Source organism: Lygodium microphyllum, chromosome 5 (assembly GCF_053477565.2).
Source record: "Lygodium microphyllum isolate KBCC chromosome 5, Lygodium_microphyllum_v1.1.10, whole genome shotgun sequence".
Classification (NCBI taxonomy): domain Eukaryota; kingdom Viridiplantae; phylum Streptophyta; class Polypodiopsida; order Schizaeales; family Lygodiaceae; genus Lygodium; species Lygodium microphyllum.
In genome coordinates, this window is record NC_141139.1 from 110,873,316 (window position 1) to 110,900,851 (window position 27,536).

The 27,536-nt window shown below is 40.2% G+C and overlaps 1 protein-coding gene across 1 annotated transcript in view; it reads left to right on the forward strand.

The window, feature by feature from the left end:
* LOC148036287 (uncharacterized) overlaps positions 1 to 26,196 on the forward strand; it is a 55,845-nt gene extending 29,649 nt beyond the window's left edge. The window contains exon 2 of the mRNA XM_087678909.1: positions 25,943 to 26,196. Within this exon, the coding sequence (XP_087535035.1) occupies positions 25,943 to 26,196 (254 nt within the window). The remainder of the gene's footprint in view (positions 1 to 25,942) is intronic.
* The last annotated feature ends 1,340 nt before the right edge of the window (positions 26,197 to 27,536 follow it).

The following is a 27,536-nucleotide window of genomic DNA, read 5'->3' on the forward strand; positions in this document are numbered from 1 at the left end:
AAAAACCATGATCCTCCTTGCAAAAAAAAGAGTCCAAACCAATATCAGTAGACAAAACACCTCTTATATCACCACAAGATGTAGGAGACTCTTGGAAGCCCTCCTCTCCTTCTCTATCACTATCATAAATTGTCACTCTAGCAAAAAAGTGAGCTTTCTCCAAAGTTAAAGAATAATCCACTGATGTGGATCTTTCCCTCTTATCTACACATACAAATGCCTTCTCTTCAACATACTCATCACTACTTTGTGGATATACTCCAAATGCCAAATCCTATACCTTTTGCCAAAGCGGATCCAATACATCCATATAGTCATCATAATAGCATTCCATGTCTCTAATGTCATTAAGTTGAAGCTGGTAAAATCCTTAAAACTTTATATATGATTGGTCACTCATGCTAGAACTTGTAGGATGAATAAAGAAGAAGCTTTGTATAGACCAAACTCGGGTAAGTTACTCATGAATATATGTGTGCATCACTTGGGTTCAAAATAAGGTATTTTTAAAATACAATTTTTATACATTTTTTACATACATAAGGGTGTAATATAAAGGGGTTATTTATAGATTGAATAGAAAAGGGTTATGTTTTATTTAGGAAAAGTTCACGGATAAGGATATTTATAAATAGGCCTTGAACGCACGTGATGTAGAGGATATACATATAGGAACTTCCCCGAGAAACCAAGAGAGACTTTCCCACAATTGCTGAGAATATCATCTAGAACACAACTGATGACTTCCAAGGCATAATCCTTGAATAATTTAAATGAAAAATTCACCTTATCTTCATCACCCACAATATCAAACATACACATACTCTGCTCAACATAATCCACCCAAGCATAAACACCTTTGTCCAATCTCTTGTGAAATGTCGCCATGTCTATAACCAATGACTACAAATAAATAGCACCAAACCACTTTCGGTGCTCCTCAGGGGTGTGGGGGCATAAAAAATATTGTATCATGAGCAATAAGTGAGAATAAGTCTCTCACACAACCCAACATATGCAAGAAAAAGGAGTGTCAGTATAAGTTATAGCTTAGTGGAATGCCTTTAAAACTCTGAAAATTCAATTGCTTCTATCCAAACAACTATTTCTAGAATGCATGAAACTCAATGTTTTGATGTGCATCCCCCTAACTCCTCCACCCATTCAATCAAATAAAATATCACCTCGCAATTAGAGACCTAGTATAATACATGTATCCCATTAAAAAGTGCTAGATGAAAAAAAAGAGATCCTTTTGCTCACATCCTGAAAGTTTTGAATACAACGTGTGCAAGGCAATAAAATCACACATAAAAAAGGTTCCAAGAATATAAGACTTGATAACAAGCACCTCATGTAGCCCCTTGTGAAGTAACTCGTAGCATTCCCTTAGGTGTCTAAAGAGGCCTTAAGAAATTGAGCTATGAAACAAGGTCTTTGCAAATGTTTCCACCCTTGTTGGACTCTTCTAATAATTCATCTTTGAAAATTAGAAAATATTGAGCTTAAGCCATTGAGCTACCAAAAAAGGTCTTCACAAATGTTGCCACCCTTGTTGGACTCTTCTAATCCAACACTTCCACGTTGACAACCACCATAGTACTTAACCTTGATGATTTGCATTTATAATGAACCTTCAATACTTCCCCAAAAGCCAACTCCTCTTAGTTATACCGGTTGTTCTTGAACGCCCTTTGATAGCCCTCCTCGTGATTTTTCCTTCGACTAAATATTCAATTAGCCCCTTAGAAATTGACAACCTTTTAGCTTTCAAACATTTTTTAAAGCTTAAAAACCTCAATGAGTTTCTCTTATTAGTTTTTATCTTTTTCCATGTATTGCTCTCTACAGTTCTTAAGGTTTGAGTATACATCCATCTTGGTCACCTTCAACATATCCAAGTATGTCTTTATCTTGAAAAAAATAAGGATTTCCAACATTCAATATAGACCAAGTAATACCACCAAATTATAGAATCACTATCAAGAGTGCTAAATTTCTTCAATCAAGCTGAAAAAATCCTTCACCTCCAAATAGTTGAAAAAAATGAGTTCCTTGTGTATCTGACTTACAAGCTATATGGTGCTTGCTTCACCTCATTGAGATAAATAACATTTCAAACTTGTTTGAGGTAGATCTAGTTTTCACAAAAATGCATGCTAATATTCTTAAGACCTCTAAAACATAAACCATAACTGTAATTATAAAGAAGTGTATCAAAATATTAAATCTCAATCAATGCAAGGTAAAAAGAAATTAAAATTGACTTGTCATATTTTCTATAGCAAACTAGTAATTGTACTAAATAAAATTTTCTATAATTAACAATGTTAACTAGCACACTTGATGGATGCTCGATGGAGATATCAATGTTCAATGTTTTCTACTTCGGTTGCCTCTACACATAAGAAGTTGCCTCCACTTGTATATGCCTTACTAGATAATTTATATCTAGGTTTAAAAGACCTCACACTTGTCTCTTTATTAATCTTTTTCTATCTCCCTTGATTTCTTCTCTATTTAATCTTTTTTTGCCCTAATCTCCTTATCTCTCTCTCTTTCTCTTCTAAAGAAAAAAAAAAGTCAAGAAAGTGATCAAACTATAAGCTTTCATCTCTTTCTCTCTTTTTCTAAAGCAACCAAACCATAATATTATATGTCTTTCTTTTTGTATCTCTTGCTTACGTACAAATTTCATGATAAAGGAACTAAAATTGACAATAACAAAGTACATTGGTATTTTCTTTACTTCTCTTGAGTTCACACACACATTTAAACTCTCTCACTCAAATGTATCACAACAAAGAATAAAATCTGGGTTTTTCGTGTATATATATGCAAAAACAAGAAACTTCATCTTGAAGCCATGGCTTTTCTCAATGATTGTGTGGATAAGAGAAAGTGCTTAGAAATGAAGCAAATAAAGAAACCAAAAAATTGAGAATTATGGAGAGGATGAGCTCTTACCATTGTGTTTTTGGTCAACTTCACTCTAGCTCGCTCTTGGTACATGTACCCTTGTAAATTATAGATATAAAAGAAAAGTTTTGCTTGAAGGGTAAATTTAAAGTGCATTGGTAACTATGTCAGAATGCATGCTACAATATGCGCTAATACTTATGCTAGCATATGTGATGATATCCTCAATTGAATATGTGTCACAATATTCAACCATGTATTATTGATGCATATATTGAGACAATTATTATGGTAATTTTAACATAGGAAATACTAACAGTATCGAGCGTAGTCCTTTTTTTTTTTGCAATTTCGTTAGAAACTCTTGTCAGTATAATTGCGATTTGATGTAGTCCAATAGTTTGCTAGAGTCTACCAATCCTCTTCTCAATGTTTGGAGAGTTGCGATGTGCTTGCAGTGCATTAATTGTAGAGATAAAAGATGTTGTCAAACCCACTCCTTGATTTGTTGGATTCTTGTTATTCTTAAGATTGGATGTCATTAACTAGAGCCTTTTGAGGAGATTGTCATTGTGGTTATTTTACCCAAGCTAGATGGATTGCCAATCTCTCTCTACTCTCTCTACTCTCTCCACTCTCTCTCTCTCACTCTTTCGACTTTTTTCTCTCTCCCCTCTCTACTCTCTACTCTAGCTTTCTACTCTCTCTTTCTCCAAATCACTTTACAATTGATTTACTATTTCTAAAATTATAACTAATTAATTTTATAGTTTTTATTTCATAATTAATCACTATTTTTCACCAAATTATAAATCAACTTTTTCAAATAACGAAGTATCAATTTTCAAGCATGCTTGTACCTAGCATATGTCGAATGAAGAGTGACCATGTTGCCTGATTGCGACACAATCACCCTTATTCCAATGATATTACCAAATTATATGCCCTACACATGCACCCATCCACCCACCCACACATCCATTGACCCCATAAGAACACACAAAAAATGGAAACTTTTTACTTTCTACAATATACAATACACTTAAGTGAGTTAATCTATCTTAAATGACACAAAAAAGAGGAAAACTAAAACAAAAACTGCAATTGGGTTTATGGACTTACCTTTAAGCTTGATCGTATCATCAAAAATAAAGAAAGGAAACCCATAGTTGTAAGTATTTTCTACTAGCGTTGGAATATGTTTTGTCATTTTGGTTAGGCAATATTTTAAATGGGATCAGTATAAGCACTTGTATTTACATGTGGAAATATTGGTGATTATAACGTGCACACCTTTTTCAAAGCTCATATTGGTGCTTCTAGCCACGTCCCTTTTTTTTTTGGAAATGCTTGAGAAACTAGTCTCAAAATTCTCCTCATCTCTTATAATGTTCATTGTCACTAAAAACATTGAATGATATACAAAACTTGGTCTCATAAGTGATACTTGTAGAGTAACACTCTTGTTTGTTGCTTAAATGATGTTGCAATTTTGAATTTGAAATTCATAACAAAATCTACATCAAACATCATGCAAACAACTCCTACACATTTTTCCCAAATTTCAAATGTTGCAACGTGCTTTACAACCTTGTGGTGGACTCATGATCCATATAGCAAGTGACACCAAGGATGAAGTGGGGACGATTAGCTCATAAGAACCACCATTGTATAGTCACTCATCAAGAGAAGTTACTTCCAACATGGAATAGAAGTGTAAGCCTGTTGTTGCGAAAATGGGGATGATAGTACTATTGATAATATATTTTGGTATAGGAAAGGTACATATATGATATGGGTGTCTAGACAACTAGATTATTATTGCTAAGGGTTCGCATATTAAAGAATTTTGTTTAACTGTTTCTAGACAATGGGAACACTTCTTTAAATAGCTTTGTCCAAGTTTGCATATGAAAGATATCGGGTGTTTATGTGAGAGCATTGCAAGACTGGGATGTTTGGTTGAGTAATGGATGCAGTCTTCACTAATCATTAGCAATGAAGACTTGCATATGTTTGTGGCCTTCTAAACAACAGGACAAGATAGTTGTGTCAAATATTTAGCTAAAATATTTGAATACATATTCTAAGAATTGACTAGGATAGAGGCAAACATATGACTTGACTAACTACGATATTAATAACTCTTTCCTATCGCCCTAAGAAAATCTGCCCTGCCTGGTTTTTCGCCCGTTTAGATTGTATTTACTCGAGTATAGAAGACCATCTTTTAGTAACATTGTCGGATGGGATTTTGCCAATATGGAAGGTGGTGTCAATGACTCTTCTCTATTCACCTCAGAGATTGTCTGGTGTTCTCAAATTTCCACTTGACTACGCTATATTTATTCGATGAAAGAAGCTCATCTTTTAGTAAGATTGGCTGATGGGATCGGGCCAATAAAGGTGCCAATATTGAAGGTGCATGGCAGGAGAGTGGCATGCTTATCGAGAGGGAACGTCGCCCTCGAGGATACTAGGAGACGCGGCGGCAGTGTGGAGTAGAAACGAGAATATCACGCGCGGTCACATCGAGGCCAGGGCAGGGGCCGCTCGCCTTTAAGTATGGTCGAGGCCTCAGGCATTTTGCCAGCATACCGGCTGGTGTGAGGCTTCCCGTACGATAGCTCCTGTTAGCTTGTATGTAGTTGGTGGTGATAATCAATATAGCAGCTCGTGTGTTTTTGTTGGGAGCACTGTTGGTGCTGTTTGTGATAGTGACTGAAGTGTCGGCGACGTCCCGCTATCGAGAGGAGGAGCAACGTCAGGAGGAAGAGGGGAGGGAGAGGGAGAGGAGAAGAGGGGAGGGAGAGGGAGAGGAGAAGAGGGGAAGGGTCGAGGGAGGAGTGGCACGCGAGGCTGCAGGCGTGCGACAATTTCTTCAGGCAGCAATGACGAGAGGTGGAGGAGGAAAGAGAGTCGTCGCCGTATTACAATTCGTAGGTCAGTTGAGGGGAAAGGGGTGATGCAGCAGCAGCCGTCCCGCGCGTGGTGCGTCGTTATGAAGAGGAGGACGTCTGGGTGTAACGACGAGAACAGGAGTCGGAGCAGCATCAGAGAACTGCCCAAATGTCCTTGCACCTCCTTTAGCAGTGCAACCTTCGCCCTCGCGAATGCCGTGCGAGGTCGTCCCGATGTATGTCATCTAAATGATGCATTGCCTGCCATTTCATTTTATTTTATATATCAGCCTACTATAATCTATATCTATTTTAGATGCATTCACCGTCATTTTATATATAAACCTAGTAGATTTTGTCATTTTAATATATATGAAACCTAACATAATCTATACCTATTTTGTCTGTGCCATATGTTCTATCTCATCGGTTGATAATTGTCTATTGTCTCTCTTATAATTGTCTGCATTATTTGCGATGATCGAACGGTACATGAACATAATGGATATGTTTTAATTGATATGCGTCACAGACCCAACATTTAAACCTAGCTTATTTAATTAAGCCTTTTAAGGAACAGGGTTCAGCATAACTTATGAAAATGATACAAAAACAGCTCAGACTGGTTCCTTGGGAGTAAACTTTACATTAGCATTTTAACAGAGGTATAAGTCTTGTCCAAAAAGGAGGATTCTTGCAATCCGTGAGGATGCATCTTATTTCCTCCAAGTTTTCACCCTTACACTAGTAACAGGGCCTCGAGAATCCATCTGAGTTACGTAGATCATTTGAGTAGGACTCGGAGACAAGGAATTTATAGCCAAAGCTCCCTTGGTATCCAAGAATCTTTCTACATTCAAACTAACCCACGGAGAGACCTCTTGTGGCAGGTTCCGTCCGTATTCCCATCACCGATTATTTAGAACCCCCTTGGATAGGGTTGGCGGCCAATTGGGGGTGGTTTGGTGCGCCCTCCATGAATTTAACCTTTTTCATTACTCCAATTTCTTTTGTGAGTTTGGGATCATACAATCATTTTACAGACGGTGTTTCTAAATTTACAAGCACAAGCAATAATGAAGGTAAGTGCTCGGGACATCTACTAAGGTGGAGTTCCTATTTTTCAACACTAAGCATTCACCCTTCTTGGGTCTTTCTTGCCTTGGTGCCAATTACCATGTCCTTCCAAGGGATAGAGAATTCTCTCATTCTAATGTGATAGGAGCAAGCAATTACACTATTGGATTTATATCTATTAGTTTTCCGATGGTAGTGTCCTAATTTGCTAGCCTTTAGTCCAGGGTTTGTCTTAGGATCATAGGCCTTAAATAATTCAATCTAGGGTTTTACTTGGTTATTTGGTAATCATTTTTTATCCTTAGAACCTTATCGAGGTTTCTATGTTTACCTTGAGGTTTCACTCCCTTAAGAATTCATGATAAAAACTTTTGTTCATTCCTTCCGCAAGTCAAGCGTAAACTAAGCCCTTTTGCAATCCTTAAAGGCTTGCAAGCATTGAAACTCACGTGGCAAATGGTCGTTCTTTCGTGTGGATACAACATTTGAGTTTCTTGTATTGGCTTCGAGTTGTATTATAATTTAGAATGATATCTCCAAGGGAGTTTTGAACTTATCGCGGCTAGTTGTTAGAATGGAGACCAATGAGCGTGTTTACTTGACTCTAAGTCAACATATGATCTTAACAATAGTTTGACTTATTTACAATTCATCCTTCCTAAATGAGTCTAATTAAACCCTAGCCTTACTTATCATATAGGATTTCATTTGCCGAATTTCCTCTTGCAATTAAGTATAGCGATTCACATGTGCATCTTGAATCTATCTTTTAAGATGAATCTCTATTATGTAGTGCAACCGGAACTATCCATGATGCCACGCAAATCTAGATGCAAGTCTTTTCTAAATAATCTAGCAATATCTGAAGCTTTATAGTTTGTCTTGACTAGAATTAAGTGTGCAACCTTGGTGAGCATGTCTACTATAACCATAATTGAATTGTATCCTCCTCGAACTGAGGATAACCCAACAACAAAGTCCATGGTGATAAATTTCCACTTCATTTGGGGAATGCCAAGAGATTGCAATTTCCCATGCATCTTGACATGTTCTACCTTAATGTATTGGCAAGACAAGCATTCCGTGACATATTATAAGTGTGTATTTTATGTTCTAATTGATAGTGAAGGGGTTTGATTGCTTCATTTACTCTAGTCGAGGTAAATAATCAAAATATTCAAAGGATGATTCTCAAGGGGACGTGTGAATCATCTAAAACATAGAAAACAAGAGTTGATCTCTTTGTTAGTTAAAAGAAAAAATTCAATATTAGAAGACCCAAAAAACTCAGGTAAGTTACTCATGAATATATATGTGCATCATGTGGGTTCAAAATAAGGTATTTAGAAAAGGGTTATGTTTTATTTAGAAAAAACTCATAGATAATGATATTTATAAATAGGCCTTGAACGCACGTGATGTAGAGGATATATATATAGTAACTTCTTCAAGCCTAAAAAATATTTCTATAGTTTTGGCCATTTTTGCCAATGGATGTAATTGGTGGTTCTTGATACGCCTTTCAAAGGAATAAATTTTTTTTTGAAGCATAATGAGCCTCTCCATTATAGGAAAGGCAAAGAAGAGTGCCATTATAGATAGCAATACGAAGGGGGTTTGCAGCTACTTCTATGTGAATTCCTAGAGAATCACTCACACTTGAGTTTCATCCCACCCCTAGAGAACCACTCACGATTAAGAGTTTCATCCCATTGTTAAGAAGCATGTCCATTGGCCAATGCCAATGAATTGACCCAACGAGTAGTGGCACATGTATACGGAAACTCAATGCTTGAAGCTCTCATTGGCTACTTCTTGAACCCCTAGAGAGTCACTCATGCTTGAGTTTGGAAATTACTTAATATTCCCATTGTTAAGAAGATGTCCGTTCACCAAGGCTAATGAATTGAGCCCAAGGAGTAGTGGAACATGTATAGGGCAACTTAGTGCTTGAAGATCTCACTTCTCAAGGATGCACTAAATGCCAAGGCTAATAGTGGCACACGAATATTATATATAGGGCTACTTCTTCAAGGTCTCACTTCTTGAGGATGTGCTAAACTTACCATTCATGAGGATGTGCTAAACCTACAAGGCCACTTCTATATGAACCCCTAGAGAGCCACTCACACTCAGATTTCAGGAAGTACTACTTGATTATCCCATTGTTAAGAAGCATATCCCCTTTGTTAAGGCAAATGAATTGACCCAAGGAGTAGTCGCACACGAATGTCATATATAGGGCAAATCGAACTCTTACTTCTCAAGGATGTGCTAAAGCTACTAGATAGACTATCTTAGGTAAAAAAATCTCAGTCCTTGAAGCTCTCACTTCTAACTCGGTGCTTGAAGGCCTCCCTTTTCTAACGGATGTGTTGAAGCTATTGGATGGACTTTATCTTAAGCGTGTGCTTAAGGCTAGATGTAGATATGATTGTTAGTCAACAACTCTCTAGAGTTGTCAAAGTTGTTACAGTGAAGTCACATTTAGGGAAAGTGGATGGAGTAGAACAATTCCACTCTATTGGCACTTACAACAAGATCTTATTTAGAGTTGGCTCACACCAGCATGAGTGGGTGGGAAGGTAGACTTATAGTTCGCGATCACACACCAGCAAAGGTTTAGGGAAAGGTGAATCAAAATAAATATTTAATGTCTTGTGTATGAGCATGTCAAAGCTTTGTCAAAATATTTAATATCTTTTATGTAAGCCATGTTAGAGCCTTGTGTGCTTGATTGGATTAGCCTTCTTTGTTAGAGGATCACTACAATAGAAACGAGGCATAGACGCGCATGTTAGACGCGCAAAGTCGGACGCGTCTATCACAGCGTCTATAGGCGCGTCTAAATGTGCGTGTAAATAGATGCGATTTTTGCGTCTATATATCCGCGCAAATAGACATGCTTATACACGCAAAAATAGATGCACACGTCAAAATTCAAATCATACTTAAATCATTTCTTTTCAAACTACGACTTTCCTTTCCTACGTTTTTTGCAGTTCTGAAGCTTGAGTTTAGCCGATATGCAGTCTCTTCATGCCTCACCTAGTCTTTTCATGCCTCACCTCCTCATGACTCACCTCTTCTTTCATTTCAAACACACAAAAAGGGAAAAAAGAAAGCCAAGGAGAGGAAGAAAGAGAGAACAAGAGAGAGGAGAACAAGAAGAAGTACCAAGCAAGGAAGCAAGCATCAAGGGAGGGTAACTTACCAAGAAGAGAAAGAAGGAGAATGAAGAAGCGCTACCACCCGCCATACCAAACACCCATGGTGAGTCTCTCTCTCTCTCTCTCTCTCTCTCTCTCTTTCTTTCTATCTTCCTCTCTCTGCTCTGTCTGTGTATTTAGGATTTGTGATTTAATTATGTATTGCATTTTGTAAATCAATAATGGCGGTCGTTTGTTAAAATCATTCGACCAAGCGCGTCTGATAGCGCATCTACATCCCAGTGTAGATGCAGATATAGACGCGTAAAACGTTTCTCTGAGGATGCATCTTTGAGCGTGTGTGCGGGCGTGTGTGCTCTGCAGTGTACACGCGAGGATACACGCGCTGACAGACGCCCACAGAGATGCAGGTAGAGACGCATACAAAGACGGAGGTATAGACGCTGTATGTAATATGTTTTATCTACACAGGGTAATATGATTTTTAATCCTGGATCCTCCAGCACCCCATTCAACAAGGAGCAATTCATGGGGGAGATGACCAATTATCTTGGTCGCCCTCCCACTGTAGATGAGGTTTTCAGTGTGATGTCTGGGACACCTATCACATCTTTGCCTACACGGGGATCAGCTGAGGTACATGGATCTACCGAAGCATGTACATCTGCAGAGGCACGTGTATCGAGTGAGGTAGAGGGTAGTGCACGTCAAGGGAGGAGGGAGAGTGGTGCGGGAGGACGAGGAGGTCGAGGGCTTTGTGGGGGTTGCCTAGGTGGTGGCTCTCGATCACCCTCACCGAAAAATGAGAGAGGTGAGCCTCTACAAATATACCACTCTATCACTGATGTTGGTGGTATCTTGCATGACTTCGAGGGGAGGGAAGTGATAGCCTACTTGAGGAGTGTCGTGCATGCCACATACAAAGATTGCATGATTCCCTTCAAGCACCAAAAAAATGGTTTGTGGCAAGAGGTGCTGCGGGCAGTACATAAAAGGTACCCTAATCCTGAGAATTCACGATTCTCAGATGATTGGGGACGGTCAAAGGTGAGAGACGCGCTTCATAACAAGAGGTCTCACCTTATGACGCGCGCCAAGGAGTCATTGCGGAGACAAGAGTAGGGGCGCCTTGGATATGGCCAACCACCCAATTGCCACCGCAAGGAGTGGAAAGAGGCCAAGAAGAGAGCAATGGAGAAAATGACAAGTCGCCAGCATGCAGAGGCGCGACGTATCCAGATGGCAACCATGGGATCGTCGCATTATGGATCAGGTGGCAGGGAGTCATGGGAGGCTGAGTTTGTAAGTATTATTTGATTTTTTTTAAAAATTAAATTTTGTAATTTGTTTCACTTCATTATGTAGTGTGTTTTAATACGTTGTATGTTCAAATTGTTTTGTAGTTCCATATCATTGGTAGGATGCCTACTCCTAGAGAGGTAGGCTACCATCGAGGTCATAACCGAGCGTCCACTTGGCAGCATTTCTACGAGGAGGGACTTCTCACGGAGGAGCAATATAATCGCAACATGAGGATTCCACCACCAGAAGAGGTATGTTTTATTTTTTACATGAAAAGTATAGATCAATATGATTTATTGTTTGTAATGGTATTTATATACTTTAATCCTTTGTGTAGGTGAACTCTGATGCAGTTGAGGATAGTGAAGGGGGGACTAGCAGTAGCAGTGGCGGCAACGGCAGCGGCACAGGCAGCGGTGGTGGTAGCGATGATGATGCCTCTTCTGAGGAGATATAGAGGAGCTCCATGCATGCATGCCTCCCTTTGGCTTGTAATTTTCATTTTTGATTTATATTACTTTCAGCTAGTGCTTGTGATCATAGCGTCACAAGCACTAGAACTCATAATGTAAAAACGTTTCATCTATATATATAAAATTTTGTGTGCTACATACATTGTTTTGTTTTCAATATCCAATCTTCGAAATAATCTTTCTCTGTTTTCCCTAAGTATGCAATTTGATGTTGATGGGGGGAAAAAAAACCAGAGAGCATGTGGCTTGCCAGGCCATATGCTCTCTGGTTCTTTTTTCATACCTCCGTTTTGCGCGTCTATCAGCGCGTCTAAATTGCAGGATAAATGTATGTCTATTCTCGTAAAAAACTTTCAGAGTAAGCATGGTTTTAGATGCGTAGATACACGCGTGTATAGACTCACAATATGAATATATCCACTTTTTTATAAATATTATTATATATTTACGTAGCGTGTTTATATGCGTGTCTATAGGCGCATCTAAGTGTGCGTTTACTTCTGACTATAAGCGCGCTTTTAGACGCGATTAGACGAGAAAAAAGATACGTTAATAAACGCGTCCGATTTTTTTTTTCACAATTCAAATATTGCGTCTACAAGCGCGTCTATGGAGCCTTTTTGTTGTAGTGGATATAGAAGATCTTGTTCATTAGTGAGTGGGAATCCTTAACCTTGCTAAAACAATCTTATAACCCCCTTTTGAAGACGTGCTTGTAGGAGTTTTTGAGGATTTGTGATGCCCTTACTCAACGCACCCCTTGTAGTGCAACCATATGTACTTACAATGTGAGAGGGGTGAGCTTTCTCCCACTAGTTCCTGTTGGGGGTAAAGGCGCCTCCACCTAGCCGCCCGTGTATTACTACACTAATAGTACCCGCCACTGCATAGTGCAAGTGGTGGGAACCCGTCATAGTCACTTATTTTTTATTATTTTAGTGAGTTTGAATAAAGGAAGGCTCGGCCACACATTGTGGTTGTTGGAGTTCTCACTTTGAGTTTTTCTCTCTCTCTCTCTCTTGCTCTTACTCTCCATTCGCCATAGCTCTCACCACCAAGCTTCTTCCTCTTGGGTTCTACTTCCCTTTCAACTGGTATCAGAGCAAAGGAATTGGAGCTTGCCTAGCATTCTCTTCAGCCCGGATTTGAAGAGCTTCAACTCCAGCTTCAATTGTAGCCATGGCACCTTCATTTGTAGGTATGTTTTGATCTCCTGCCTCCTCCCTGATCTTCCAGCCTTCATTCGGAACCTTGCACGGCTGCATTGAAACCCCCTAATCATTGCCAAGTTCTCAATAGCACTACTGAAGACTCCCCAACCTCTAGGAGCAGCCAACAAAAAATGCAACGCATTTTTAGGGGACTGGGCTGATCCACTCCTGGCATATCGAGCTCATTTCCCGACTTCCCGGCATTGTTTGCAACCTTTCTAATCATCTTCAGACTCCTTGGCATTGGTTCTTGGCTCCCTGTGATCAATACAAGTGCTTCCACCTCCATCCATTGTTGTATACATAGTCCCAGGACTGTCAAAAACGGGGCAATACGTACTTGAAATTTGATGTTTGATGCTTCCGTGCATTGCTTCTTTGATGCCTATTGATGCCTGGATGTTATGGGATGCTATGTCTATGCTTTGAAACTGATTCGGAGCAGATTTGAGCACTAATTGAGCTTCATTTGATAGTGAATATACTGCTATAATACAGTGGGTTGAAGATCATTTACTTGGTGTATACATTGGTTCTTGGATACGGGTGCTTACAAGAGATTTGAATGATCGTATCGATGTATTTGGAGATTGTCAAATGCTTCTTTTTGGTTCCAAAATGCTTTTGAGCTTGGATTAGGCTCTATCTTCATCGTCATTCACTAGCATTTGGATTGAGTTGGCATGCTTTGGACCGGTTTATGCCTATTGTCACTGCTTGACATTTAGGCCTCTTGCATTTATGCTTTGGTCAGATATGGCTATCACTTGGTTTGCCCATACATGACAACCACTTGGAGCTTTGTCTTTGGATGTATTTGAGCATTTTGGACCTACTGGACATTACATTTGGTTGGCATTTACATGTTATTTGAATTCTTTCAGGCTTATGCTTTACGAGTCTGAGATAGCTCAGGATTTATGCTCCAGATGTACTCTACTGGGATTTGGAATGTCTAATGCTATGTATTCAATGTATTTGAGCATTGCTTACTCTATTTGCATTTGACTTTACTTCCAGTGGGAGCCTTTTGGTATATTCGAATATACACAGTGTTTTACTTACACTTGAGCTTGTGGGACAAATATATGCATTTGCTCTCTTGAGAGCTTTATGTTGGCAGTTAGTTTGTAGTGGGCTGATTTGATACGCCTATTGGGACAGACACCTATCTCTGTCACAGGTTTGTCCGTTTTGTATGCATCTTGGATGGTTATGCATTGAGCTTCTTTCTCTATCAATTATGCTTGTCCTTGGTCTCTTCTCTTACCTCGAGACCCATTACATGCATAACTTCTAGACCTATGAGATGTATCTTGCCTGACAGGTTATTGGGTTGACAATTCTTGGTACCTTCTTGCCCTTTGACACTCATTGTTAAATATATCTTGCTACTTGGCAATTGCAGTGACATATGTATCAATGATTGCTTCACTTTCAGACAGTTTTACATATTTATGTAATTTATTCCAACAAGCTGAAATGTATAGATTTCAAGCACTTGTATGAGGGTAATGCTTACTATTTGATGTTATCTTGGTCATATTTGATGGACCAATGGTTCTCTTGGTAATATCAACTCTTTTAGCCAGTTTTAGCAATGATTTTATTGCATTTTTTGCTAATTACAACAACATGCAATTTTGCATGTTTGCTTTGATTTGGGACAGTATGGCTAGTCATCTGAAAGACAGAACTCTCTTTAACATTGCTAAGTTGTATGGTACAAACTATGGGTATTGGAAGACTGAGATATGGCAGGGTTTGGTGCAGAAGTTGCAGATTAAACCATTGTGTTTCAAGGGTGCTAAACCCGAGGATATGGATGATGATGTTTGGATGGAAGTTGATGAGCTATGCAAGTCTACCATTATCTTGTCACTCTCAAAAGAGGTCCATCATAATGTTGTTGAAGATGAGAATCAGAGTGCATGGGACTTATGGGAGAAGATTCAGGAGCTTTATGCGCAGCCACCACTACAAGATATAGGCCTTATACTGACGTTAAAAGCGACGAAAATATAAATAACAAAATTTTTCCACGTCATCGCAGAAAGCATCATTATTGGCGATGCCATAGAACAATCAATATCAACGTCATTATTAGTCGCATAACGACGCTGATAACGACGCTCTGCGACGCTAATAACGATGCCAATAACGACACATACATGTAAATTTACGATGCTAATAACAACGGTAACAGGGGAAAAAAATTTGTGGCAGGGCAGCTTATAGCACGGTATGCTTTATTTGGGCCATACAAAATATTTTCTACACTGTGTACAATGCTCGTGTAGACAAAAACAAAGTGTACTTAAATCATAATACTGATACATGAAATAAATACATGATCGCATAATGAAAGCGACTGGTACAATCATGACAAGATATCACTACTACATAGAAAATGTCTACACAAATCAAGCGAGAAAAAAAGAAGGGTGTGTGAGCTCCAGGGATCCAAGGGCGAGCTATATATCCTCACCATTCGAAAGCTTGTTCCGCTTCAAAGGAGAATTGAACAAACTCTGCAAAAAAAGAAATAACTATACATCAATCCACTATACAATAATTAATTCGAATGAAACATGGTAACTACGGACAAGAAAAATGAGTGACTTACAAGGCCCCCGCATCTATACAATCGGTCGATCAATGCAGTGAGACCGTATCTCTCTACATATCGCGTCTCAAGGCCGATTAGATCGCGATTTGTAATGGACTGCTGCAAAGAAAATAAAATACTAATTGTTAGAAATATGATTATCAGTAAAAAGGATATTGCAAAAAAAAAGCAAGTAAAACAAAGAAAAACTTACAAAGCCTCGCACTGCTAACTCCAACGTCTTGGAGAATCTGTAGCCTCCTCTCTCAATCAGTGCCAGTCGTCCATGTCTAGCAAGTCGGGCTTTGCAGGCCCACTCTTGAGTGCCTTGCGTTCATCCGATCGTCTCTGTGACATATATGCATGCATGCAATCCATCATCCAGCCCGTAGAAAATCTATTTGTTGTGGCTGGAACCGGAAACTCCTCGTGCAAAGATGCTACTATGTAGTCCTTGCTCCCCTCCCGTATGTTTTTCCAATGATCTAAGGCGTGCCGAAAAACTTGTTGGCACAACTCTCTCATGCAAGCCATCACCCTCCTCCCCTCATCATTCATGATGATAGCTCCTGACCTATCATTGACAAGATAGGCATATCCCTCTAGGGTATGCCTAAGATGGGTCCTCTCCCACCTGCGTCCACGCTCCTCGGGATATCCAGGAGACCCCAGTACATCCAGTGTACCGATCGGGGTAGTATCTATCGGTGTAGCACCCATAGGGGTGCCACCTGCGACGGCTGAGCAAAAGCTAGAGTAACTGGAGTAGACGTCCCCATAGGTGTGACAAATCCTGGAGATGACGCAACTCCAGCAGAACAACAAGACAGAGACACTGCGTTCGTGCCTCCACCACAATAACCACTTGAGCCACGCTCCCTGGAACCACCATAAGAGTGAGGAGTCGCACCTGTATCCCGTGCCGGTCGCGGGCTCACTGCCTCCATATCTCTATAGTATCCCCCTGACCCTGAAGCACTCCCTCTCTTTGGCCCAAGTTTGGAGCATTGACCGCGTCTGCTCGAAGTTGAAGCATCTGATTGTGCCGAAGTAGATGTAATAGAGAGGCCTGACGATGTCCGAGATAGCTCCTGGTCCACCATGTCTCTGAATCTCGCCATCTGATCTAGAGACATGCGTATGAAGATATCCTGCAATTCCTCATCGCTCATCCCTAGACTCATCCTGAAAATGTCATCTGTACAGATAAAAAATGATGTTAGCATAATCAATTTAAATCATTCAAAGCACGGTAATATAAATCCTTAAAAAATGGTTTCACTTAAAATGCATATCTTATGTACCCTTATAAGCAATTAGTCAATGAATTGAGTAAGTGGATGCTCCAAGTATAAAGTATCCTATGGTCCCATGTCAATCTCTTGACACAAGTCCGCATATACTGGAAGGTCGATAGACATGTCACCACAAAATAATGAGTCCACTCGTTCTTAAAGAATTCTTAGACTCATGTATTTCCATCATTGTTAGCCAATGTTGGCTCCTCTACATGCTCCAAGATTTTGGTGGCCCCCACTCCTTGCAATATCGACCCCTCTATTTTCATATTGTCCTCATCTATGCTCGGAACATCGCTTTGATCATATACTCTTGCACTTTGGAGAGTTGAAGGTATAACATACCACCATTGAGGTTGTCGGGGGTTTGGATAGAAGATTACATGTTCACAAACACGTACAAGAGATATTAAACGATTGTGACATGTACCATGTCGTAATACAATTAACAAACAAATGAGTTCACACACCTGTTCACAATGGGCCAGCAACACAAAGGTGTCGTGCAAATCCGTTCATTTTTTTTGGAATCTATTTCGAGAAATCCAGATGGACCTCGTCAAACTATTACTCCAGCTCCTTCAAGTACCACTTTGAACCATTGTACATCGAATAGTATCATGGAGAAGCTATGGTAATCCACTGTAACAATACTTTGCAAGTTCCCAAAATACTCCATGTCATCTATATCCATGTTTGGATCCGTTGCTCATCGGGTGGCTCTCCTGCTCGAACCTTGCCATGATACCACAGTCCATTGTGGAACACATTTTGTTAATACACTCCACGCGAAAATGTCATCCGTGTGACCACGCTAAACTATATATTTTGTACTGTACATTGAAACACTAATATTAGTTGTCGCATATAAAATATAGATACGACAAATCCTAAACATGTCATCATCTTTGGACTACATCCCCTCGAGAATTCCCACTACTCAATCGAGACCTCCGCTCCTTCGCGAGACACTGCGATCAAAGCTCCATGCAACCATCGTGTTGACATGAACCGCGGCATCTCCTTCATGCCCTCGGGATATCGAATTGGTCGATGCCATGTACTACGTCGAAATTTTGATCACGCTTCCTCTCGATCTTGCCTAGCAATCTGGTACCTGGCGAGCCACGTCTCCATAGAGGCATGGTGCAACATACAAAAGTGATTCACATTCTCCTCCATTGCAATATCCATTCTTTTTTCTACCCCATTTCCAACCACCACATCTCCAGTCAGTCTATCATCGTCCTTTAGTGACCATAGCATTTTGTTGTCTTTCGATCTACCATTGATAGCCATTGTCAAATATACACTAGCGCCTCAAACACCAACCAACCTTCAGCGCTATCTTCTGGCGGAGCTCATTGTCACACAAACCTTTCAGGGTTTTCATGAAGCGCTCCAAGAAGAACATCCATCGCGTATGGACAGGTCTAGCAATCTCCACTTTATCTACAAGATGCACAAGAAGGTGGATTTGTATCATGAGTATGCTAGTAGGCAGGTATTTCTTAACGAGACAGACCATCTTCACTGCTCCTCCCTACCTTGCGGATTCAATAGAGGATGTCTTAATCTCCTTCTATGAGATCCATTGTACTAAAGTCGACAACTTGTAAATGGCTCCGCATTATGAACAATGGCTACACTCCAAATAGCAAAATGTGCACACCAATTACAATCCATTCGTAGTACAAACCTGACATATCTTATGCGAGTCATGGGATTTTAGCCCTAATAATTGGTCGTCTTTAGAAAATGCAGACGTGAGAGAACGCATCATACCCGTTGGAGTGCGGATAGACTTGAATTCTTGCTTCACAATGCACTCTTCTTTAGTGGACAAAACCCAATGAGCGCGAGGTAGGTGCACGCGACCATCAGCACTTGACTGTGGCCAAAGCGCCTCCATCTTGTCTACCTCCTTCAAATCCTTTTGTGCTCCTATAATGTCTCTCTTTCTTGTGATGTGGTCCCATAGAAAGCTGCCCACATTCTTGAAGATATACATGGGATCCAACAAGTAGTTGATCTGTAAGTGGGTCCAATATGGCAACTCATAGAAAACTAAGAACTGTCGCATTCCGTTTGGATGTGACTCTGCGTGGACCATTTTCAGCTCATACCAGCTTGCAGCATTCATACGTGTTGGAGGTCATCCAAGAAAACCTTCCCTGAGTTCATGACCCTCTGGCAAGAATGCGGCGTGTCCTTGATATACCATCTTCTTCATGGTTCATGACCTTCAGGAGTCTAACTATGGCCCACACAATGGATATGCATGATAACTTAAGGTAACCAGACTTATTCCAACACCTTTATCCAATGAATACAAACTTGAACGAGATAAAATATAGATATTACCAATGAGAATAGAAGCCTATTTACTTGAGCACTCTCCGAATCCTAGAAAGTCATGCATCATCCACATGAGAATGGCTCAAATATTGGCAGACTGTCGACCATCGCGCTTGCTCATATATTGTACGGTGACTCCCTCCTCCCACAAAATCTTAAGCTCATTGACTAATGGACGAAGATACACATCTATATTTTTTACTTTGTAGTGGTCGGGGACGAGTAAGCTAAGAATGAGATGTCCTTTCTTCGTAGAAAGGCATGGAGGAATATTGTAGTTGACAAGGACTATAGGCCACACACTGTAAGAAGTTGAGTGCAGACCAAATGGATTTATGCCATCCATTGCAAGACCGAGCCGAAGATTCCTTGGCTCTTGGAAAAAGCCTGGGAAGGTAGAGTCAATGTGGCTCCATGTCCGTGAATCCGCTGATATTCATTGAACTCCGTTTGTGGACCTATTTTGCGCATGCCACGTTGTCAAGCTCGCCATGCCAGACGTACGAAACATGTGGTTTATGCGGGGGATAAGTGAAAAGTATCTAAGAAATTTTTTAGGGATGGTGTGCCTTTGCAAGTCCTGTCGATACCTGTGAGCATCACACTTTGGACATGTCTCCATAGTCTCGTATTCTCCTCAAAATAGTATGTAATTGTTGATACATGCATGGATGTTGTTGTAGTCCATGCCAAGCTTTCGTAAAACATGTCATGCATCATCATGAGACTCGGGTATGGTATTTGCAGGTGGTAATATATGATATTTCAATAACATGAAATAAATCATAAAAAATCTTGAAAAAGTACAAATGTTTTTAATGATAGTGCCAAATAGAAATCAATGAAGCATATGTACAAGGTACCTAAACAACTCGGTGATGCTCGCATCGCTACACCCATATTTTGCTTGCACACTTAGGAGTGCAAGCAGTGTCTTCAGGCGAGATACTCAACACCCATCATATAATGGTATGGATGCTTCCTCTCTAAGCAGATCAAAAGTCTCGACATCCATGGGAATCAATGCATCGATCATTGTCTCCATCTCAGGCTCCAAGATTGTAGGTAGGTCTGGAAGGCTGCCTGTCTCCTCTGGTATTGATGGCATAGATTGGGTAGTACCTTCCAAGTGGTGGATTGGCTCAGCACTCCATCCATCGCACGCCCACAAACTCTTCTAATTGACCACAAAGGGTGCACTCCTCCCTTGGACGAGACGTCACCTCCCTGGATAGAAAATTTTCCAGCCACACCCAATCTTTTTGTATATGGTATTCAATTAGCTTGCAAGTACAATACATGATTGATGTTAACTTTTCTTACCGTTTGTTGAGAATCCAAGATCGCCTGATCAATGATCACGGATTGAAACTCGTCGAAGCGTCATACGTGTTCTATAGACAATTGACGTTTTCGTCTAATTGCCAGCTTGCATTGAGAGCAAGGACATGGGACATGCTGATTAAGATACGCCTTGCGATCTTGAACAACAAGACCTTCATCGTTTTCCATTTTGTCTACATTACGACAAACAATTTGTTTTTATTATCATTCTTTTTCTCTTTCCTAAATTGTTTGACAAGGGATTTCTTATCTTGTAACTCAACAAAAATTAATGTATGTAAAGTCTCCATCTACCCACCCATATATTAACATATATATGTCGGAGTGTTTTCCCTCTCGTAGTGTTGTACTCGACCTCGCCACCACGCTCTCTTTGTTTTTTATCCATTCATTATCTCCTCTCCTTCTATCTCTCTCTCTTTTTCTCTTTCTTTATTATGCTGTATGTTTATTCCCTCTCTCTCATTCCTTCTCCTTTTTTCTCTTCCTCCCCCTCTCTCGTTTTCTTTAACGATCACGGCTACAACTACAATGAAGGCCACGACCACGACTACGACTACGACCACCACCACCACCATGACTACGACCATGACCATGACCATGACCATGACCATGACCATGACCATGACCATGACCACGACCATGACCATGACCATGACTACGACTATGACGACACGATCACGACTATGGCTACGACCATGATTATGACTACGACCATGATCAGGACTAGGACCAAGACCATGACCATGACCATGACCATGACCACGACGACGACCACAACCACAACCAAGACCACGACCATGACCACGATTATGACGACTATGACCACAACTATGACTATGACCACGACCACGACCATGACGCGACTACCACTACCACTACCACTACCACGACTATGACAACCACATCTACCACTACCATGACTATGACCACTATAATAAACAAGAAAAGAAGAATTAAAAAAACAACAACAACAATAACTACTACTACTACTACTACAATAAATAATAAAAGAAAAAAAACTACTACTACTACGACAATAACAAAAAACAAGAAAACTAAATAACAATAAACAAGAAAAGAAAAGAAAAAACCACTACTACTACAAACAACAACAATTAATTTCCTTTTCTCTCTTCCTCTCCCTCTCTCATTTCCTCTCCCTCCCTCACCCTCACCCTCTCTTTCCCTATCAGGTTTAACGTTTTTTTCTTTCTTTTTCTCTCTCCTCTCTTTCTCATTTTTTCTCTCTCCTCTTTCTCTCTCATTTCCTTTTCCCTCTTTCTCTCCTTCTCTCATTTCCTCTTCCTCCCTCACTCTCTCCCTCTCTTTCTCTATTTTCCTATTATGTTTAGTGTTTTTTCTCTCTCCTCTCCCTCTCTCATTTCCTTTTCTCTCTTCCTCTCCCTCTCTCACTTACTCTCCCTGTCTCACCCTCACCCTCTCTTTCTCTCTTTCCCTATTAGGTTTAATGTTTTTTCTCTCTTTTTCTCTCTCCTCTCCCTCTCTTTTTTTTTTCTCTCTTCCCCCTCTCTCATTTCCTTTTCTCTCTTTCTCTCCCCCTCTCTCATTTCCTTTTCTCTCTTTCTCTCCCTCTCTCGTTTCCTCTCCCTCCCTCACACTCACTCTCTCTTTCCCTATTAGGTTTAATGTTTTTTCTCTCTTTTTCTCTCTCCTCTCCCTGTCTCATTTTTTCTCTCTCCTCACCCTCTCTCATTTCCTTTTCTCTCTTTCTCTCCCTCTCTTTTCCTCTCCCTCCCCATGGGTTGGGATTATGAATGTTTTGCACCATCATTGAGCACTAGCACGACATGAGGTCCATTGCAGCTATATGTAGTAAATCTTAGATACGCGCGCACATGAGAGAGCACCTGTCATTGAGCATGCACATTTCTTACATGCACGATATTTGGGATGCTCATCACAAAGTTAGGAACCTCTGGTTGAGTGTGTAAGGAGGTTGGGTTAGTTTAGAGGGTCGTGAAGGACGCCGCCAATTGTGAGATGGATTCTTCTTATCTGGTCAGCATCTTGAAGGCCATCATTTTCTAGAGTGATTGTGAGATTTTGGATGGGTGGAGCGGAGTATATCATATCTTTTTGAAGAGCGTTGAGAGGTGAGGATAAGAATTTTAAATTAACAAGGAATTTTTTTTGCATTTTGCATGACGCACGATCACATATAGATAGGCTAGGCACAATTCTTCTAGTGCATCCATATTTTTTGTGTGAGCATTGTTTGAAAAGTAGCATGTTATGGATTCGATCAATTGCATGTTTTCTCAAATCATGTATGGTTGGGCACATAGTTCATTTCAAAAAACCATATTCCTGCTAAGGCACACTGCATAAAAAATAGGTTCATATCCAAAGAATATTCATTTTGAAGACTCAAGGATCAAAGGAAAAGATTGTATATTTTATATCATCAACGAGTATTTTTGAAGAAAAAGAGGACATGTGTGCTGAAAGTGTGTGCAATTACAAGAACAATAGGCCAAGGAAGGGAATAAATCATCCAAGTTAAAAGATGGAGAAAAATGATGTGATTTACGAAAAGCAATATTTTTTCCCATTTTTGATAGATTTTTGGGATTCTGCCCTTGCTAGCTTGTCAACCAGATGTGTTCCAATCGTTTTGAGTACCCGAACAACTATATTCAGAGTTCAAATGAGAAAGTTATGATCCAAACAAGTTGCAAACCGGCATGGAGCAGAAAAAACGAAAATAGTGAAAAGCAGTAGAAAAGCAAAAGCCAAAAGCTAAAAGCAAAAAGCCTAATGTTTGTGAGTGTGGAAAGAAAACTATATAAGGAGAGAAGATTGAAGAGTTAAGGGGCCTTCTTCCTTGATTACAATTGTATTTTATGTGAGAGAGGAGAGTGGAGGATTGCATGCTAGAGTGAGCTCTTGTCATGCCAATTTGGAAGTTGGAGCTTTTGGGTTTCAAAGCGCAAAGCATCGGCTCAAGGTTGTTAAGGTACGAGAATATATTTCACTTGGTTTATTTTAGAATTGTTGGTATTTTTGTTGTGTTGTGGTTGTGTGATACTCTACCCGCATACGGGTTTTAAAAAATTTTTGAGTTATAAGAGACTTTGTTTTGTTTTTGTGTGGCTTGTGGTATATGATCGAATAATTGAATTTTTCAAGTTGTATTGTGCATTCCACAAAGTCAATTATCCCAACCGGCACTCCTTAACGTCTCGTTATCAGGTTGTGAGTGAGGCTTGCTCTCGATCATCGCTCGCGTAACAACGGCGGCTCCTCTTCACCCTCCATACACCTCCTCCTCTTCTTAGCGAATGGTAGCGGCGATGGCGGTGGCAATGAGAAGCCTTCTTTCTCCCTCTTTCTCTCTTTCTCTCCCTCTCAGCAAGATGCTCACTCTCCCTCACGCTCTCCCTTTCGCTCTCTCTTTCGTGAATGCGTGAAAAATGACGCGCTCGGATTTGGCCTACGTTTTTTTCATTTGGGTACCGTCGCTATATTAGCATCGCAACTGCGACGCTAATAGCGATGCAAATAGTGATGCTGCTATTTCTCGTCGCTAATGGCTATCGCTATACCCTCATATCCTTGTAGTGAGCAGAGTCTTGCATCACAAATGTATTGGCTGAAGCAGTTAATTGAACTTCGCATGGAGGGGACATCCCTATCATCTCATTTCTGTCAGTTTCATGCTATCATGAAGAATTTGTTATCACAGGGTATTGAGTTCAAAGACAAGTTGCACCCATTGTTTTGCTTGGCATCTTACCTGAATCATGGGATGTATTTCGTACTACCATATGAATGATCAAGATTGATAGGCTGAAAATCAAAGATATTGAGAGTGCTTTATTGACAGAGGAAATCAACAAGAGAAGTAATGATGCTTCCCGTTGTCAAAGGGTTTTCGAAAGCAAAGTTGCAACCACAAAGGTCCTTGAGAAATTCCAAGATAGAAGATCAATCAAGCAAATAAGCAAGATGAGAAAATGATGTCAAGTCTCTGTTTTTATTTCTATCAATACTGAAGATGAATAGAAAGCCAAATCAGCTTACAGTGGCGGCCTCCACAACGTTCATATTTACATTCCAACAACTCTTCAGAAGACTGATGAGACAAACAGCTTTCTAGTTTAGCATCTCCCTCTTTTACATCAGAGAAGCTGAACTCTATTATCACAGCATGTTCTTTTGATTTAAACAGGTAATTATTGTCTATGTTCACATCCACAGCCTTTGAGAATCCTGAATCCAATTTAAGACAACAATTTTGTATGTCTTAGCCTCCTTCAGATTAGCTACAGCAACAATAAAGGACAAGTACGGAGGATCCTCAGAGGTGTATACAAGAGGTTTAGGGAACAGTTTTGGTGCAGATCAAAATAATGTCTAGTACTGTAAAATTCATACAAAATCCAATAACATTGGACCAAAATCAAGGATCTCTTTACTGAATAACAAACTTCTCAATTTGGCAACATAACAGATACATTCAAATCATTCCTGCGTCATCTTTCTTTCTTGAGTAATATCTGATTCATCACTGCCTCACTTTGCTGTCCTTTCATACCTTTGAAAAGTTCTGAACCCTATAGAAAATCTTCCTTGTGATGGAGGGAACTTCACTGCTATATGAAATACACTCTTACAAGCAAGATTTGAAGGTTTACGTAGGTCATAATGTCTGAGTATCAAGCAGAACTCTCCTTGCTCTTAACATGGTTCAAGTAAGAATTTCAAGTGGAAGAGTTGAGCATGACTTCCACTGTAAACTGCTGGCACAGAGCCCCTGTTCAGTCACAGACTCGAGGTCCAGAATGCTGCCTCTCTTTCCCTTTCATGTATAGATGCAAGGTGTCAAAAATGCTTCATTCTATTGCTTCTCCTCTCTGTTGTAGACATTCACCTCAGAAATGGAGGACTTTCTGGTCAATAAAGATCCAATTTTGATAAAATTTCTCAACAGCAGCATCACTTCGTGGAGTCCGAAGCCCATCTAATGCCTCCTTTGCCTCTAATATTGAACAGCTTCTCGGTAAGGATCTTCCGATTGAATGCATAGTGTACGTCTATCCTCCAGAGTGCTGTCGTGAGCAGCAACAAAGCCACAGTGAAGAAGACGAGGCCTCTTTTGCTCAAGGGGTAGGAGCCTTCGTCATCACAGTCGGTCTTTTACAATCATAGAAGCATGGTAGAGAAGAAGAACTCTACAGAAGATAAGAGTGCGTGAATTGCGATGAATAAGAGAAAATTAGTCTTGTCATCTTCACTTCCGTTCCGTTTCCTCTCAGTCGTAGAGATCCCTCCGATTGATCGTCTTCCTTATGATCAACTTTTTCTTCTGCTTCCCTTCGACTCGACACCCTCTGTAGGTTTTTTGGAGCTTAGACCTCCTTCTTCAGCTTTCGTCCTGGTTTTCAGTTTCCAGAAGGTGTCAGAACGGCATGGCTTTGTCCATGAGGTGAAGGCGTTGCGAAGGATAATGTCAGGAAGGTTTCGAGAGGCCGACACATCGATAAGCTCCGAGAGGCATTCCAAAAAGTGACTTGCAAAAAAAGCGATGGCATACCAAGGACCCGAAGTTGACGTAGCGCTCTCTAATTTTCTCTTTCCAGTTGCCGAGATTCCCTCCTTTTCCTTCTGTAGCTCCCCTATTCCGTCCACACTTTTCTCTTTTTCCCACAGTTTTGTCTCTATTCCCTTCTCTGCTTGAAATTCGTAGCTTTCTCCCTTCCTTCTTCTCAATTAAACCTCTTCTCCCCAAAAAGCCCATTTGAAAATAGTCATCCCATCATTGGCTCTAGAAAAGCGGCCCTTAGAAAGGCATACAAGCCCTCATCTTCATATCATAGCTTACAATGGCTCTTTCATATCATATGCTTTCAAACTGCCTCCAAACTTTGGAATTCTTTTCCTTGATCATCACAATACAAGCAAACAAAACCCCTTGTCACCTTCAAGCCAAGATAATGCAGCATTCCATGAGATTACGCTACAAAGTCCATGCTTGTTAAACACTTTCTGTGCTTCCGCAAATAAACCACACATGGCATACATACCAACCAATGCACTGCCAACAACAGTATCATTTTCTAGCCTCTCTTTACTATATTACCACGCAGAATAAAGATGCAAACATAACGACTAAGTATGTACAAAGTATTAAATCCCACACACACAACTTTTGGGTGGATTTCACACCTCGGATGCGTAGCAACACGACATCCACCCCCTCTAATCATGCGCATCCTCCGGATGGGCCAACTACCCATGATCATTATCATTAAGATCCACAAACAGATCAATCTCTTCATTGTGCATTTTCGGTATATCAACAAGATTATCTGTCATATCATTTGTTTCTTCTATTGAAGTTTCTTCTCGTTGCTCTTCTCTTGTAAATTCTTCCAATGCATAATCCTCATCATCTCTTTTCTTGAAAATTTTGATTCTTTTTCCTACAATAGGCACTCTAAGCATTGTCCCATCCAATTCTGTCAGCTCATATGTTGCATTGTTAAAGACATGTCTGACTATGTATGGTCCAAACCATCTTTTCACCATCTTCCAAAGTGCAGTATGCTGATTTTCAAGGCTGCTATCAAAGACTAATACCCAGTCTCCCTCTTTTATTGCTCTAGGCCGCAAGCGATGCCTGCTGTCAAATCTGTCCTTATTTCTTAGTCTAGCAACCTTCAACCTATCAATAGCTAGCTGAATATCCTCTGGTCTTCTCTCCAACTGTCGAATCCGAAGAGCTAAGAGCTCCTCTCTCGTCAAATCCTCCTGCCAAGGTAAAGCTGACCAAGTCAAAGCACAAGTCTCAGTTGGCATAACCGGTTTCTGACCATACATCAACTCTGCAGGCATATATCCTGTGGTAAA